Source organism: Accipiter gentilis, chromosome 8, assembly GCF_929443795.1.
Source record: "Accipiter gentilis chromosome 8, bAccGen1.1, whole genome shotgun sequence".
NCBI lineage: Eukaryota > Metazoa > Chordata > Aves > Accipitriformes > Accipitridae > Astur > Astur gentilis.
The window spans coordinates 37218393-37235153 of NC_064887.1; the positions used below are offsets into that span (position 1 = coordinate 37218393).

Here is a 16761-nt window from a genome sequence, read left to right on the forward strand (position 1 = left end):
CACCATTCTTTAGCTGGAGTCCATGTGCCTCCCTTCTCTGAAACAGAATCAAAAAGAAACATTAATTGCAGCAAACAGTTTACAAGGAAAAAGCTTTTCTGGTAAGTGGCTATGAAATGATCTCTTCCAGAGCTGGTGTGGAGCATTCCAAGTGCAGGGAGGCCATTGAGAGCCCTGGGTAGTTGCCTTGGCTGCTCTTTCTATGACTTTGACTAAATAATATGCACTTCTGTATCTCAGAAGTGAATGTAGCTGTGTACCCATATTGCTGCATAGATTAGATAAATTCACAGTGATATTTGGAGCAAAGGCTCTAGCTTGGGCTGGTATTTTAGTGATTTTTCTCCCACTGGGAGAGCAGTAAATAGTCTTAGATTGTAAAGATGGGACTAGAAATTGAGGTCACAGTATAATATGCAAGACCTTTTTTTTTTTTACCTTGTTTACTTTATGCCAGGCTAAGTATTTCATAGCAAAAGTAAATTTTTTGTGCAGTTTGTGAAATAAATAAGAGAGATCCTGTTAAAAAATGCATTGCCTGGCTTCCTTATTTTAATATTAATAAGGCAGGTTGCTACAATAAAATTAGCTCTGCATGGTGTTTGTCACTGTACTGCCAAAGCAATCGAGTCTAATGCCATTCCTTCCTGAAATGAATCCCCAGGACAGCAGTATTTGTGCTGTTCTGAAATCTCTAACCAGGGAAGTTGGAGTTGAACTGTAAATTATGGAAAATGCAGATTTTAATCTGGGAATCCCAAGTCTGTCTTTGGCCTTGCGGCTTTCTGGCTGCTCATCTGAAGTGTTTTAATGTTGTTTACACATGCGTTTTCTCTGCTGTAGTGACTAATACCCAATTGCTTGGCTCATCACGCTTATTGACAACTCAGTAATCATATCTGTATGGTTTCGTAGTCCAGAAACCTCTCCTGGTGGGGGTAAGATAATCTGAACCACGAAGGTACTTCGCTAGGACTGCAGCACCCTAGGACACAGTGCCTTTTGATTTAGGGGCACGGGGCTAAAGGCATCTGAGGAAAAAGACTGACACTGCAGTTGTTGCAGAGGAGATACTGGTGGGTTTTTTTGTTTTGTTTTTTTTTAAGAAAAGATGAATTTGTGCCTTTAAAAGGAAAAGCCCTTTACCAACCCTGTGCCCCTGTGATTTACAGCATGCATTTATCTGAGTCACAGAGCAAAGGGAAAAAACCCTGTAATTTTGATACATTTTGTTATATTACCAGAACAGCATTTTTGTGCTTATAGATAATATGAACACTCATTGTATTAGGGGCCCTGTCAACTGAGGTGATATTTAGGTTAAAACAAGCATTAGGGAGTTATTTGATCATGGTTATAGATATTCTTCTGCTGAAATCTGCATTTAAGGCAAGATTAAACACTCTTCATTTTACAGTTTGCATTTTGAGTTTAGGATCCAAGTTGGAATTACATTCAAGCTTTGCCTGCCAACTGAATCTTTATAAGATTTTATTGAACATGAAAGTATGTGAAGCAGGGAAGCACATATGTTTAAATACCATCAAGGTCTATGGGTCCAAATATCTGCTTAAGTGTTTTCTTGAAAACAGTCATGTTTCAAGTAGGCTTTTTAAATTTCCACTATAAAGAAATGTCTTGAGAGTCCAACAACTGGGAGAAACTTTCTTAGCCGGTGAACACCCATTCTGAATAATCAGGTCTTCGTAGTTCTGTGTTATTTCTACTTCTTAAGATAGTAGTAGCTGTAGTAAAAATTTTGGAATTATAGATTCTGTTTATTGTATGTACTTTCTATAGACTGGATGAAGTTGACAGCTCAGCCTTACTTACTGGCATCAGAAGTAAAACAACCCATGTCTTCCTCTCCTTTTAATCTGCAATCTGCAGGAGTCTTAGCTGAAAACGGAGAGAGAGATCTGTTTGTAAACGTGAATGATCTCTTTGTGCAAGAGGCTGGGGGAGGTGGAATTCCCCCATGTTCCTTGGGAAAGAGATACGACAGAAATGTCTTGCTTTATGCCATTGGCCAAGCAGAAATTTCTTCCAGAAGATGGAGATGGTTGTTGGTTGGTTTTTTTTCTTCTGCAGCAGAAGGAAAGTGGGACAAGATGAACAAAAGGGAAACTCTTTGCTTCTTCCTTCTTTCTTCCAAGTTATTCTAGAGAAAGGCAAAACAAGGCAAGACAGGTGGTGCAGCTGTAGTTGGGAGTGTCTCTGGACTCCTGGCCAATGTCCTGGCCAATGTTAGCTGCATGACTGTTTCTTTTCCTCTGTCCTGCAAGAAGGGAAATGCTGGATGGAGAAAAGAAAATAGCTGGGTAAGCACAGGCCCACAATTTTGTCCCTATATAAGGCATTGATTTACAAAATAGGGTCACCCAATACAGCCTGCAGCACTTTTGGGAAGATACTGGAGGAGGTAAATCTGTTTTTTATGTTCTTTGACTTATTAGAATCTAGTCAAAATATGATTTTTTCCCATCTGGGTAAAGAACATGCTTGTTGGCTCAGGAACACTGTCTTCCTGGGTATGGAAAATGAAAGACGGGAGAGGAGACAGTTCACCACGTCATAGCTGAGAAGCTGGTATTTATTCCAGAATTCAGTACTTGTTTAGACTGTTCCTAGTCCTGTATTCGAAAAGATTACAATTTCTCTCTACTGCTGGGACTTCTTTTTTTGGGATTTTTTTTTTCCTCTTTGGCCTGTTTGCCTTGTACGTTCTTCACTACTGAATGAATTGAAAGTGTTGAAGTTAACTTAAAACATTTTGGTATTCTCTTTTGCTTTTAGTGTGAAGATGATCTGCCTAACAGCCAGACAGGTACAACTGAAATAGCACCTGAATATGGGCTTGAAGACAGAGTAGATGTTCGATACCTTCAGTGGTTAAATGGGAGGCTGAGGTTCCAGTGGCGGAGTTTGCATGCTCAGCACCAAGAGCAATGCAAACTTTTGCACAAGGTAAATGATTCTTCTAACTCATTGTGGCATTGTTGATTATTTAAAAGCCTTGTCAGCTACTGCTAAATGTACAAATTATTCTTGTTTGCTAGTTCTGCATTTTCTGTAGATAAGAGTGAATTACTCTGAATATAAATACCCCCACCTTTCAGGGGCAGAACCATGAGAAAATGAAGTATGTACAATGTTCATAAGGTTATAATTGTTGTATAAAAGTTTCTCTTGCAGGTTGGCACATCAGTCACTTCTGCAACCAGAGGCTGTCTCCATTTTTCTCAGAAAATGCCTGGTAGAAGCAAGACAGAACATTCTGGTCCCACAGACAAGAAGTAGTGATTCAGAACTATAAGTTCACCTGAAATGTGGATTCAAAATATTGAGCACAAATGTTGAAAGTAATAGCAGCAAAATAAAATGCAGTTTCCGTTTCTAAAGTATTGGGAACATATGAGCAGAACCTTCAAAGCAGAACCCAATCTGCTTTTAAATAAGTTATCAACAGTGGTCTCTACATTGCTAAGATTCCAGTTCTGTTCCCATTTACGAATGATGTTTATATGCCTGTCTGAAAATCACAGACATCTGGGAACATCATGTCTGCTTAGGACAGAAACAGCCTGCAGTCCCAAAGTTGAGAGTGATGGTGACTGCAGAGACAAATTTAAAGAAATGGTTCTAAAGATAGTCCTAGAAGTTACTCAGTAATGTTTTCCCTAGGCCCCCTTTCTCCATATCTCTTCAGGTAACTTATATGGAGCCACTTGATACCGTACCCAGAACCTTCAAAGAAAACCTTTTTGAGAATAAGAACAGTTTTGAGAAATTTCTCCTCAAAGAATAACATCAGAAAGTTGTCAGAATCAGAACAAGAGGGTTTTGAATGAAGATGCCTTCTTGGTTTTAATCCTGTGTCTGACAGAGCAATGCTGAAAACTATAATGAGGTTACATTTTGTTCTTTATATGGATTGATTGCTAGGGAAGATGTCTGATTGACAGCCCGAGGGAAAGATCAGATGCTGTGTGTGCAGCATCTAAAATAACCTTTTGCTTCTCATTGCCCACTGTGAATGTGCTTTCCTGATCTGGGAACGAAGATAGCAATTCACCGTAAGTGCAGGCGCAGTCCTTGGCTTTGGCATTGAGATTACAGACAGTGATGCTATTGGAAGAGGTAGCTTAGTGATATGAAACTCAAATGAAATGATTGGCATCTTCTTCCCTTGATAAGCTACCTCTATTTAAGATATGCTGATTTTTATAGTAGGCGAGGCAAATACCTCCATAACTCATCATCAGTGCTCTGATTTATGTAGTACTTGGCAGTGACAAATCATTAGGCAGCTTCAATACCTCAACTTGCAGTTAATGAGGCCAAGGAAGAATTAAGAGCAGGTTGAACCTGGGACCTCGAGTACAGACAGAGATATTCTCAGTGGTCCAGATCAGGCACTGAAATGATGTGCTGATTGGGCAACATGGTAAACTTGTTGATGGGGGAGATGATTACCTCCTATGGGCATTGTACTTTGAAATACACTTGGACTTTTTTATCCCCTGTGGCTGAGGAAAAAATGTTTGCTAAAGTTAGGACTGTCACAATCAGGCAAATTCTGCAGTTCCCTGGACCACAATTTCTAGAATCTGGAAGAATAAGGAGGGAGAATATTTCTGTCTGTCCAGTTTCCCAAAAGATGCCATTACTGCCTTCTCCAAGAGTCATCACTGGACTAAACTGAAAGCAGTAAGCAGTGCTGGTGATGATTCTTGCTATCAGACTATGTTCTGCAGTGTATGTAGAGGGCTGCCATCATGGATGCATACATAGGAGGATAGATTGGAGCCCAGCTCCTCCATATGTGATCACACACTGATATTATGCATGTTCAAATACGTATGTGCAACTGTGGGAGTTCTGTTCAGAGCTGTAATAAAGTGCAGTGCTCTGATTTATATTTTAGTCTGAATTAAAAACAGGAAAATTGAGACTTTGGAAGGGACTTCATTACAGTGCCACATTAATGTTAACATTTATGGTAGCACAAAATATAACATACTTACACAGTTTAACAGCTGCATAAACAATAATTGATATTTCCCGACTCTCTATAGAGAAATTGTCTGTGCTACTGCATTAATTTGAAAACTTTTAAACTAGTCTGTGTTAGAAGACTGAGCTGACCCAATATGACCTCTATATGAGCTGCTGCTTTTCTCATATAAACCACAAAAACAGTATACAAAAGGCTAATGAGTGTTATGTTTTTTAATTATGCTGACAGATTTACAGAGGGCTTTCTCTACAAAATGATAATTATGGCTTTTACTTGCTCTGTTTAATAACTTAACAGGTTATGTATCTCAACTGTGGAACAGTCTTATTTACTGCTGATCACGAGCTATAATTTTTGCCAAGTAGTGGCGACACTTCCACAGATTTCATTCTGTGACTCACACAGGCTCTAAAATATCATATTCTCTATTTGGGGCTTTCTGAGAAAAACACATCACACTTGGAAAATATGTTCTTATTCAGGAGATGACTGCTTTTCCACTCTGTACTTTTTTAGTATGCATATTGCTACTGGAAGTAAGAATTGCACATAGAGGATCCAGCAAGAGGCTACCAAGATAGTCAAGGACTAGCTAAGTTGGGCATGACCTCCAAGAAAAGCTTGTTTGCTCTCGTGGAGAGAAGGCTGAGGGAGAGGTCACCTAATAGCTGCCTTCAGCTATTTGATGGGTAGTTACAAGGGTGGTAGTCACAAAGAGTGATCCCTGGTCTTCCCAGCAGTACCAAAAGACAAAGGGGAAATGGCCACTGATTATAGCTCAGCAGGTTCAGACATATTAGAAAAAGCTGCTCTGGGATGATGGGCAGCATTGGAGCAGGTCACCAGAGATGCTGAATGGCCTCCATCCTCAGAGGTTTCCGAGACTCACATGCAAAAAGCCACAAGCTGATGTTAGCAATAGGACTAAAGACCTCCAAAGGTCTTTTCTGTTTCTATGATTTTGTGAAAAATTCTGAATTGCTTGGGTGATCAGGGACATGTACTTTCAGATTAGAAGTGATGACTCATGTCTTAATGAAATAATACTCCACTGCCTGAAGAAAGGGTAAGGGAGCAGTAGGAGGGAAATATGAGGGGGAAACAAGTAAAAATAAATGGCTGTTCTTTCTCTAAAGTACACAAAGGATAACTGAAACTGATTGCTGGGGCCTCTATCTGCTCTGTTCTGCCCGCAGCCACTTAAGGTTGATGGTATGAAGTTCTGCAGCAACCAGTGTAGGTTACTGAAGAGGGAAGCCTCCCTGGAGCTACCGCCAGTCATGTGTTGGGAATTGCTTGATAGGTGGTCTTGACTGGCCATTCCTCTTTGCTAGTTCTTCTGATGAGCTGCTTTTCAGTGACTTCAGCTCCCAGAAGGCATGCTGCAGCTTACAGACACACACATCCTGCTGTAGGAGGAAGACTTCCTCAGGCTCTGGTGCTGAGGAATTTTGCAGCCTGAGGCAATGAGCTGTTGAATAACATTATGATGCCTTCTCAACACGGACTGGTTGGCCTGCTTTGAAAGTAGAATATAGTAATACCATTATAATTCCCTCGAAATTCTCAATGGTACATATTTACCTGATATACCTTCAAATATATGGAAGCGTGAAGGATAAATTACCATATTAAGGCACGCCTCTTGGTTCCTTCTGTTCTGTTTCTTCCTCCTTCTGTCAAGTGCCAGAGGAATATCTATCTAACTGGTTTTTGATCCCTCTTGAATTCATAGGGGAGAGCAGCTGTTTTTAGTTGGGCTTTGAATTACCACTTTGCCTTAAAAAATGTGAAGGAGAAACCTTGCATAGTTTCAGAAAAACAGATAGGAACCTGTATAGTTTAAAACTGGCGTTGTATTTTGGGTCTGTTAAACGCACTGTGCCACAATCAGCATGTGTAAAGAAACAGCAGAAAAAGTGAGTTTCTGCAAAACTGATGGATTTCCTGTGGGTATTTTCAGCTATCCTCTATCCACTAAAAGACTAGGACAGAAATTACACCTGAAATAGGGGAGGGTTAGATAGGGTTCAGAGGTGAATTTTGTTAAGCAGTTGAACATCTGATTGTGGACTATGTGTATAGGTTAGTAGGAATAAAATTACATTAAATGGAATTTTTCATGATAGAAGAAGAGTTTAACATTATCAGCTTATGGTAAGATGACAATAGTGGTTGTAATATGCTTGGAAACTGTAAGAGCAAGAGTTGTATTCTGTCAGTAAGAATGCAGAGCAGCACTGGGAAATACCTCCTATGAACGGAGTGGTCTCTTGTGCCTCCTCTAAGATAAACAATATACAGTAAGATGTATTACAGTGGATTGGATTGGTCATATCTATATATCTGATGTTGTAGCAAAAGAGTAAAGGACAAGGACAAAGTCTTGATCTCTGAATAATGGAGAGACTGGTGCTGGGTGATTACCTCATTGTCAGTAATTTGTGGGTGAGCTAAACTGCAATTGTTAGATGCATCTGTATCTTGGCATGAAGAATCTACCACATTACTCTGTAAATTACTACATTGGTTAATTGTATCTTTTTTATCTTGAGATATTTGGTTTGAAGATATTTGTTTTTTTTTCCTAAAGTGAATTTGCCATTAGATCTCAATAGCATATTCTTTAATGCGGTAGAAGTTTTTCCTCTTGTACAAGTGTGTGTGAACTATGAACAAGCCCCCTTTTCATCTTCTCTTAGGTGAATTAGACAAGCTGATCTCCCTGCAGGGTGTCTAAGCTCAAGGGCATTTAGGAATTGGTACTGGAAACTCCCCAAAAGTGGTGTGCGGTGGGGGGGGCTGTGCCTGTACTCTCATGCAAAGGTTAGTGTAAGGTTAAATCAGACCTGCCTCAACCTCAGTCAATTCCAGTCAGTGCCATGAAGCAACAGCTGTATGTGCTCTGTCTCTCACTCTCTCACCTGCTGCTTTTACCTTGGTACCGTTTCCCTTTTTAAGCCTTCTTTCATCTTCAGTGTGTCATTGTTATCAGTAACAGATTGTAAAAATATCAGTACTGGATTATTCCAGTATCCATCTAGTCTGGTCTCAGGGGAACACCTTATTCCTCTGTTGTTACAGCTTTAGAGTATTTGTTTTGGGCTTTAGCCAGTGATGCTGCTGCAACATACTTTTGAAGAGGGGCTGAAATTCATTCCTGGTGCTGGAGGCCCAAAGGTTTGGCAGCCAGAGTTACACAAGAATGCAGCAGGGAGAGGAGTGGCAAGTAGAAAGGAAGAACATTGTGTGGGGAGGTGCTCTTTTATTTTTAAACTCACATAGCTCTGCACATGTGACAGATGGTTGTCACCAGAAGTCAGTTTTGGGAAAGGAATGCTAAAATATTCTGAAATTTCAAGGAAGGGTTGATAATTACCCAGTGCCTGTCAACTTTAAAATAGTTGTCAATACCCAAGTGTATGATAAAGTTCATATTAGAATAAAGGAAGAAAAGCAGGAAACATTCTCTGTCTTCTGGCAGAAATATTAATGAAATATGAGCGATTGTCTGACAAATGTGCACTGCTATCTTGTTTGGCAGCTACAGTTATTACAGTAACAAAGGGATCAGCTCTGAATAGGAGGAATTGCTTTTTATTGTTCCCTTGACTAACTTGGGAAGCTTCTTCGTCAAGTAATTGATGATACCATCACCAGCGCAGCTGGGACAATGTCCCAGTAAGCGAAAGCCGAGAATATATAGCAGCAAAAGAGTAACTTACTGTAACTAGGTAGCATTTTCTGCTTTAAAGGAAGAAATCAAAAATTATTCTGAGGGTATCCTTTACCTCTGTTAAGACTTCTGCTGTCTGTGTAAATGGTTTCTCCTTCCATGCTATGCACAAGAGCACGTGTAGTGTAAGGAAAAAGACTTTCGGAGAGGAAGAAAGATAAATCTTTCAGTTTTACTGTGGCAGCAGCAGTAGCAATTCCTGCATGTGGTTCTGGTAACAATACCAGATGGATCGTTTTATAAGATGATTGTGGTGCATGATCATCATTTCCTGCAGCCTCTTTTGAAAAGTTCTCTTGTATTGGTGGTATTAGTTACATTTGTACTTGTCCATTGGGAATGGGCTTGTAACCACTGGTTCACATCACCATTCCAATCCATGCAGCTGTTAGATGGTAGCTAATGATGTAGTTAATGATCTGGTCCTTGTACTGACAAATATCTTTTAAATGAATCTATTGCAGATCCATTTATTCACTAGTGGCTCCCATATGGACCAGACCCTTGGACATTTTTCTGTCACAGAAACAGATCTCGTTAGACAACCGGAGAACTATAAGCAGGTAATGCTTCTCCTGTAATTCTTGGATGCTTAGTAAGCTTTACACAAACATTGTTCAGCAGAAGACTGCACTCCTTGTGTTTAACTTGGTTTCCAACAGTAATAAGGGCTTATATATTGAATTGTCAGTTTCCTCACTTATAGCTTGTATTTGCCAAATAGTTTCTTCCAGTTTGATAGAACATAGACACAAAAGTATTAGGCTAAGTTTTGTAAAAACTGGTAGACGGAGTGGGGAGAGACCTGACTGAATGTGCCACTGAAGAAAGGGCTTGTAGAATGAAACATTCTAGATCAGTTGGCTGACTGCTGTTGTATACTACCAGTAACCACATCTGGGCCTGCCTGTGACCTTGCCTGAGTGGGTTGTCAGTGAGAACATGGAGTGATCTGATTTATGTCTCCAGGAGAGCCAAAGCACATCTGATGCTAGCATTCATTAGGACCATAAATTATACAAGTTGACTACCTTTTTGGTTAGTAGTAAGGGGCTTTATTTTGAGAAATATTTTAGAAGCACAGAATGGTTGAGTTTGGAAGGGGCCTATGGAGGTCACCTGGTCCAACCCTCTTGCTCAAGCAGAGTCACCTAGAGCAAAGCTGCCCATGACCGCATCCAGATGGCTTTTGAATATCTCCAAGGATGGAGACTCCACAGTTTCTCTGGGCGACATGCTCCATGCTCAGTCATCCTCACAGTAAAAAAGTGTTTCCTCATGTTCAGACAGAACCTCTTACAACAACATCATTTTTCCTAGTGTACTGTTTTACCCTTAAGTATATATCTCTGCTGTTCTGAAATACTCAACTATCATAGATGTTTCAGTTTATTATTTGAAGTAGTACAATTCACATGTTTTAATACCATATAATACATTTGTTTTACAAATCAGTTTGTAAAAGTTCATTCTATGTGGAACTGAAACAAGATTGAAATTTTAAGCTCAGCCCTAACAAAATCAGTATTTGGCAATCAGTATTTGTCCAAACCTGTTTAGTCAAAGAAGATGTTCCTTCTGCTGCTACCTTAAGAACAGAAGTGGGCATTGTAAATACCATGCACAAAGAAATTCAGAAAAGTAAATTTGAAGATGGAAGATAGTCCTATGTTCAAACCCTGTAAAGTGCATGTTAATCTTTCATTACTGAGCATTCCTTGGATGAATGGTTCGCATCCAGCCTCTTGATAAGGTTCAGCTGTTTAGAACATTTTCCTGGAAAATTGTTGTTTTTCTAGATCAAATGGCTAAGTCAGCTTGAGATTTCTTTTTCATTCCTGCTTCAGAGTCCCCCTCCTACGGCTTGCTCAGCAGCTCAGAACACACAGCAGCACAGTCCTCAGAAGCCTATACTTCATAGTCTTCCAGAGCTTAGCAAGTGTTCAGAAAGGTCTGGTGGGCTGGTACTAGAAACTTCCAGGCTATGTAGAAGGACTTTGCAACTACCTTTTTGCAAAGCCTTACCCTGAATATGTCGCTGACCTGTTACAGTACAGCATAATGATACTCCAATAAAGCCTATTTGCTTCTGACTGCACTGATAATAAATCATTCCAGTTTTCTTTCTTGCATGCTGCTTCCTTTCCTGGATGTCTGCTTCAGGTGTGCTGTTCAGTGGAGGCTCAGGATAAAATGGAAAGAATCTTTTCGTATTTTAAATATTGTGTTTAGGTAAAAGGCTTTAGTCAAGAAGGTTTAGTGGGCAGCTATGTTGCTTAGTTAAAATCTGTGGAGTCTTCATTCCACCTTTCCCAGGCTTAAACAGCAAATATATGAAACAAGGGACACACCTTCCAAACAAGGGTGATCACTGCTCTAGAGTGACAGAGGCAGGGTGGCAGAAGATGTTTTCTTCAAATAAACTATGAGTGGCCACAGTCTCCAGCTCCAGCTCCTAGGCTCTAACAGGTGCATTTCCAAACAGGTTCCAGTGCCAGTGTGTTGGAAATTCTTCTCTTATGTCACTTACTGCTTGCACTGGTCCAAAGTTGGAATTGTTTGTCAACATAATCAGCTGTGAAATTCTTAATCTCTTGAAGCTCTCAAACCTTTTCAAGAAACAGGGTTCCTCTAGGCTGCTCTCTTGTGCCCAATTCTAAAATAAACAGGAAAAATTGCAGGAAACTATCACAATACTTCAATATACATATTTTTGAAAGACTTAAAATTCTCATTGTCATCGTTTGAGCAGTCTTTGTAGTTTTTGTCTCCCCTTACCCTTATTTCCCAAAAGCAGCTTCCAGAAGTCGTATGCTCAGTATGTATAAAGAGCCCGATATAACAAGGTGGTGTGGACTTGAAAACGCAAGGCTGTTTCAAGCATCAGTTTTCCAAATGGATATAATGCTCGATATGCAAAGTGATGCTTCTTTGGAAAATGTAATAAAAAGCCTCTAATTTTCAAATATCTTGATAAGATTAAGTAAATTATGCATCTTTGAATAGCTTGGTTTTCAAATATTGGTGCAGATGGCAGCACTCTGCCAAATGTTTTTTTCCAAAAACTGTGAAATAATTTTTTCTCTTTAAGTAATGTGACATTTCTGTTAATGTTACCTCAAATAACAACCTGCTGCATGGATCAATAAAAAGAGCAAGCATGTCAATATGTCTTACTGTAATGTGCCCCTGTTGGTGGATGGTGTTATGAATTCCTTCACGTTAGGCATCCTTCAAAGGATAGAAATGCAAAGTGGATTGGAGTGTCAAAAATTAGCTATCACAGAAAGGACATTGGGCTGTTTTTATTGAAGTCTAGAGTTCATTTTCGTCAAAAATATCCCGTGAGATAAGTTGCTCTGACCTGTAATAAAACAGGAGATGTTTAGTCTGACAGGAGAAGTGTGATAGGATACAGATAGCTGTGAAGTTGAACTTCAGTTTATGAAATGGAAAAGTCATGCTACTGCTTTTCTATAAAAGTTGCACATTAACTTGTTTAAAATGTTCTTCCCTTGGATTTCTGACTATAAAACTTTTAGTGCTTTTATGTACAGGGATTTTACTGGACATTATTATTCTTTTATCATCATAAATGTCTTTGGCAGATTCATAGAGCTGGAACCTTTCCAAGCGTAATAGTTTTAATTATGTTTTTCTCTGGTGAGGCATGATCAAAATTCCAACTTTTCCTGTGGTTTGGCTTGGCTGTGGTTATATATATATGTGTGTGGCTGTGAGTTGCAGGTCACTGCTGTGTTTAGCTCCTGAGCCACCCAGGGGTGTTGGTGAATGGGAGGTGATGTTATTTCAGCTGGTGTTCAATTTCCAGTTGAAGTATGTGTGTGTGCTTATGTTAGCTCTTGACCTCTACATGGATGTCCTTTCTTTCCCAATATTCTGTCATGTCTTTTTGAGCACTCCTTAGCTTGCAGAGTGTTGCATGAGAAATATGCTGGTATATTGGGTCTGGCTGAGATGGAGTTAATAGTCCCCATAGCAGCCCTCATAGCGCTGTGCTCTGCATCAGTAGCTAGAAAGGAGTTGATAACACACCAGTGTTTTGGCTACTGCTGAGCAGCGCTGGCACAGCATCAAGGCTGTCTCTCCAACATTTCTGCCCCCCTCAACGGCAGGCCGGGGCTGGGCAAGATCTTGGGAGGGGACATAAGCAGGACAGCTGACCTAAACTAACCAAACAGATATTCCATACCATATGATGTCAGCTCAGATATAAAAGCTAAGTAAAGGGAGACAGAAGGGGGCATTTTTGTCTTCTGGAGCAACCACTATGCGTACTGAAGCCCTACTTCCCAGGAAGTGGCCAGACATCGCCTGCTGATGGGAAGTAGAGAATAACATAATTTATTTTTCTTTTCTTTCGCGCACGACCTTTGCTTTCACTTTATTAAACTGCCCTTATCTTGAACCACGAGCCTTTTGTTATATTTTCTCCCCCTTGTCCAGCTGAGAAGGGGGATTGATAGAGGGGCTTTGGTGGGCACCTGGCATCCAGCCAGGGTCAAACCACCACAGTCCTTTTTAGTGCCCAACATGGGGGTTACAGGGGTGGCTTCTGCAAGAAGCTGCTGGAAGCTTCCCTTGTGTTTGAGAGAGAGCCTATACCAGCCAGCTCTAAGAGAGACCCACCGCCGGCCAAGGCCGAGCCAATCAGCAAGAGTGGTAACACCTCTGTGATAACATTTTTGAGAAGGAAAAAAAAGCTGGGACAGATGAAAACGGCAGCTGGAGAGAGGAGTGAGAACATGTAAGAGAAACAGCCTTGCGGACACCAAGGTCAGTGAAGAAGGAGGGGGTGCTCCAGGCGCCGGAGCAGAGATTCCCCTGCAGCCCATGGTGAAGACCATGGTGAGGCAGGCTGTCCCCCTGCAGTCCATGGAGGTCCACGGTGGAGCAGATCTCCACCTGCAGCCTGTGGGGGACCACACGCCAGAGCAGGTGGGTTCCCGAAGGAGGCTGTGACCCCGTGGGAACCCCGCGCTGGAGCAGGCTCCTGGCAGGACCTGCAGATCTGTGGAGAGAGGAGCCCGTGGAGCAGATATTCTGGCAGGACTTGTGACCCCGTCAGGGACCCACGCTGGAGCAGTGTGCTCCTGAAGGACTGCACACCATGGAAAGGACCCATGCTGGAGCAGTTTGTGAAGAACTGCAGCCCATGGGAAGGACCCACGTTGGAGAAGTTTGTGGAGGACTGTCTCCCGTGGGAGGGACCCCACGCTGGAGCAGGGGAAGAGTGTGATGAGTCCTCCCCCTGAGGAGGATGAAGTGGCAGAAAATAACATGTGGTGATGAAGTGACCGTTAACCCCATCCCCCTGTGCCGCTGGGGGGCTTGGTAGAGAATCCGGGAGTGAAGTTGTGCCCGGGAGGAAGGGAGGGGTGGAGGGAAGGTGTTCTGAGATTTGGTTTTATTTCTCCTTACCCTACTCTGGTTGATTTGTAATAAATTGAGTTAATTTTCCCCAAGCTGAGTCTGTTTTGCCTGTGACGGTAATTGGTGAGTGATCTCTTCTGTCCTTATCTCGACCCACAAGCTCTTTGTTATATTTTCTCTCCCCAGTCCAGCTGAGGAGGGGGAGTGATAGAATGGCTTTGGTGGGCACTTGGTGTCCAGCCAGGGTCAACCCATCACAGCTGGTAGTCATTTTCTCAGCAGAAGGGCCTCAGTCAGTGGTGATGGTTATGGAACCATTTGCCTGCGAGGCCATGCTAGAGCATGCAAATCATGGACAATTACAGCATGGCAGCATGCCATAGCCTGTACATTGCCAGGGACCTTGGATGTTCATTGTGTCTTTTCTTGAAAACCTCTTGTGTGTATCACTTAGGGTGTGCTAGAACATAGTCTAGAGCATCTTGAATGTCTTGTGTTTTGGTACCTTTTCCAAGCTGTATTGGTACCGCTCGTTTTTAAATGGTTCCCCATGTCAACTTGTATGGGGCTGGGCAGCTGCTGTTATTTGCCAGCCTGAAATATCTCAGGGCAGAAATGGAGTTCTGGTCACTGGCACTGTGACTAAAATAGTTTGGAAGTGTACTGGGGAGAACATGGAGAAGATGTGGCTCGGGGTAAGCAACATCTGCCCCAGACTTTCCAGGTTAGTATGGTCTATCTTTGAGGATGCAGTCACATTCCTCTTGTGACTGTGAGGACAGTGGTTGTGATGTGTGACTATTTGGGTAGGTTTCATCATTGTGAGCATAATATAATCCCATTCTTGTCCATTAAGCCCATTTACCTTAATTCTACATTGCAGTATCACCAGTTCTGATGTTTTACCTTGAGCTTGAAAAAATGTATGTTGCACTCAAGAGTCATTAAGTTAACTTTCTCATCAAATTGTTACCGTATGGAGATCAATGAACTTTGAAGCAAAGAAGCCTAGTCCTTTGGTTTCTTCTGTCTCTTGATATACTGCTTTATAAGTGGAATTCAATCTTGCAGGTTTTGTGATTAGCAGAGATTAAAAGTTGTAGTCAGAACTCAGGTCATTGGTACAATGCTGGTAGTGCTGGAGTGATCATTGAAATTGTAATGAGTAAAGATGACACCTTTAAATGCCAGTAGATCAATTTACTGAGTGTGACAGCAAATAAATAATGCAGCTGTCTGCCAGATGGACATGCAAAGAAACTCATAGAACTTGGATGTGAATAGCTAATAATTTTGGTTTAGAATTTTATGAAAAATATTTATACTTGTTGATCACTAACACGTTTTAAAGGGAATTTATTTGGCTTAAGGAGCTAAGGTCCTTGGTAGCAAGTAAATAGGAGAAAACAAATAGTCTGTCTGACTTTGCATGTGTAATGTATGGTCAGTTCCATGCCCATAAAAAATTCAGGTGAGCTTTAGCTCTCCAAGCAGCAGGGATTGGGTGGGATGGGATAGGATGATATGGGCATAGCATTGGTCTGCTTTCTGGACTGTTCATGTATGGGGAAAGGAAGCCAATGTACAGTAAGTGTGTTGCTTCCTTCAGTCAGATGGGACTCCATAATTTCTTATTGGGACATTCAAGGGGTAAACGATCAGGTTGTAAGATAAGTTGATTGCGGACCCTAAATCTTGTAGCAGTTTCCATTTAAAACATCTGTCCCAGCTGGCTGTTACAGATGGGTGACAACAGGTTTATTCTCTGTGAGTAATAGCCCATGGTTTGAATTCATGCAAAGCACTGAAGAGCTTCTGTTCTTTTCAGAACAAGTACGTTCAGATTGGGAGCATTAGGAACTGATAGGCTTTGAATTTTCAAAAATGTTGAATGTGCATTTACTAGTTACTTTGCATGAAATTTGAGTCTTCAGTTTGCGTCATGTCCATACGCATGTGGGCTTTTGCACTACTTGCACAAAGTCCTTCTGATCTGCTGAAATATCTTATCTGCAGAGGCATGTTAAATGGTAAGATCAACCAGTATATTCAGTATACAAATACCATGTGAGAGTTTTTGGTCCATTCTGTCCAAGTGACAGCACCACCTCCCGGAATGTATGTGAAGGCAGAGCAGGAAAAGTAAAGTCTGTTATCTAATACAAGTTACTCAGCTGGTTACTGAATAATTACTATGGTACTGCATTATCTCCAGAAATGGATCCTAAGTTACTGACCATCTTGGATGAAAATGGAATAACTATGGCAGGATAATTCCAGCTGCTGTGTGCCAGGCTATATTTGGTGTCCTTGTGCTGGTTGTCTGAGACTTCGTGGAACGTTCCTGGTGGTGACAGATGCTGCAGGCAGGTGCTAAATGAAAATAAACAGTTAAAACCCTGCTGCTAAGCTTGACATTGTGTCACATTACTGATTTGACACAGACCTGTGCTAGTATGTAGTATTTCTGTGATCAACCCTGTTGTCGTCTTGTATGGTAGGGGTGAAGGATATGTAACCTTATTTGAATTTCTGAGAGCCTGCTAGGGGACCACCTGATATTTTATGATGTCCTTCCATCTGTTGTACAAGAAGCAGTTGAACCAACATG

The 16761-nt window shown here is 41.2% G+C and overlaps 1 protein-coding gene across 3 annotated transcripts in view; it reads left to right on the forward strand.

Moving 5' to 3' along the window:
- TEDC1 (tubulin epsilon and delta complex 1) overlaps positions 1-16761 on the forward strand; it is a 76998-nt gene that overhangs the window by 18645 nt on the left and 41592 nt on the right. The window contains exons 4-5 of one of the 3 annotated variants that reach the window (XM_049808133.1): positions 2797-2967; positions 9221-9319. In XM_049808133.1, coding sequence (XP_049664090.1) covers positions 2797-2967; positions 9221-9319 — 270 coding nt within the window. The remainder of the gene's footprint in view (positions 1-2796; positions 2968-9220; positions 9320-16761) is intronic. The other 2 variants (XM_049808134.1, XM_049808135.1) reach the window with 2 other exon arrangements.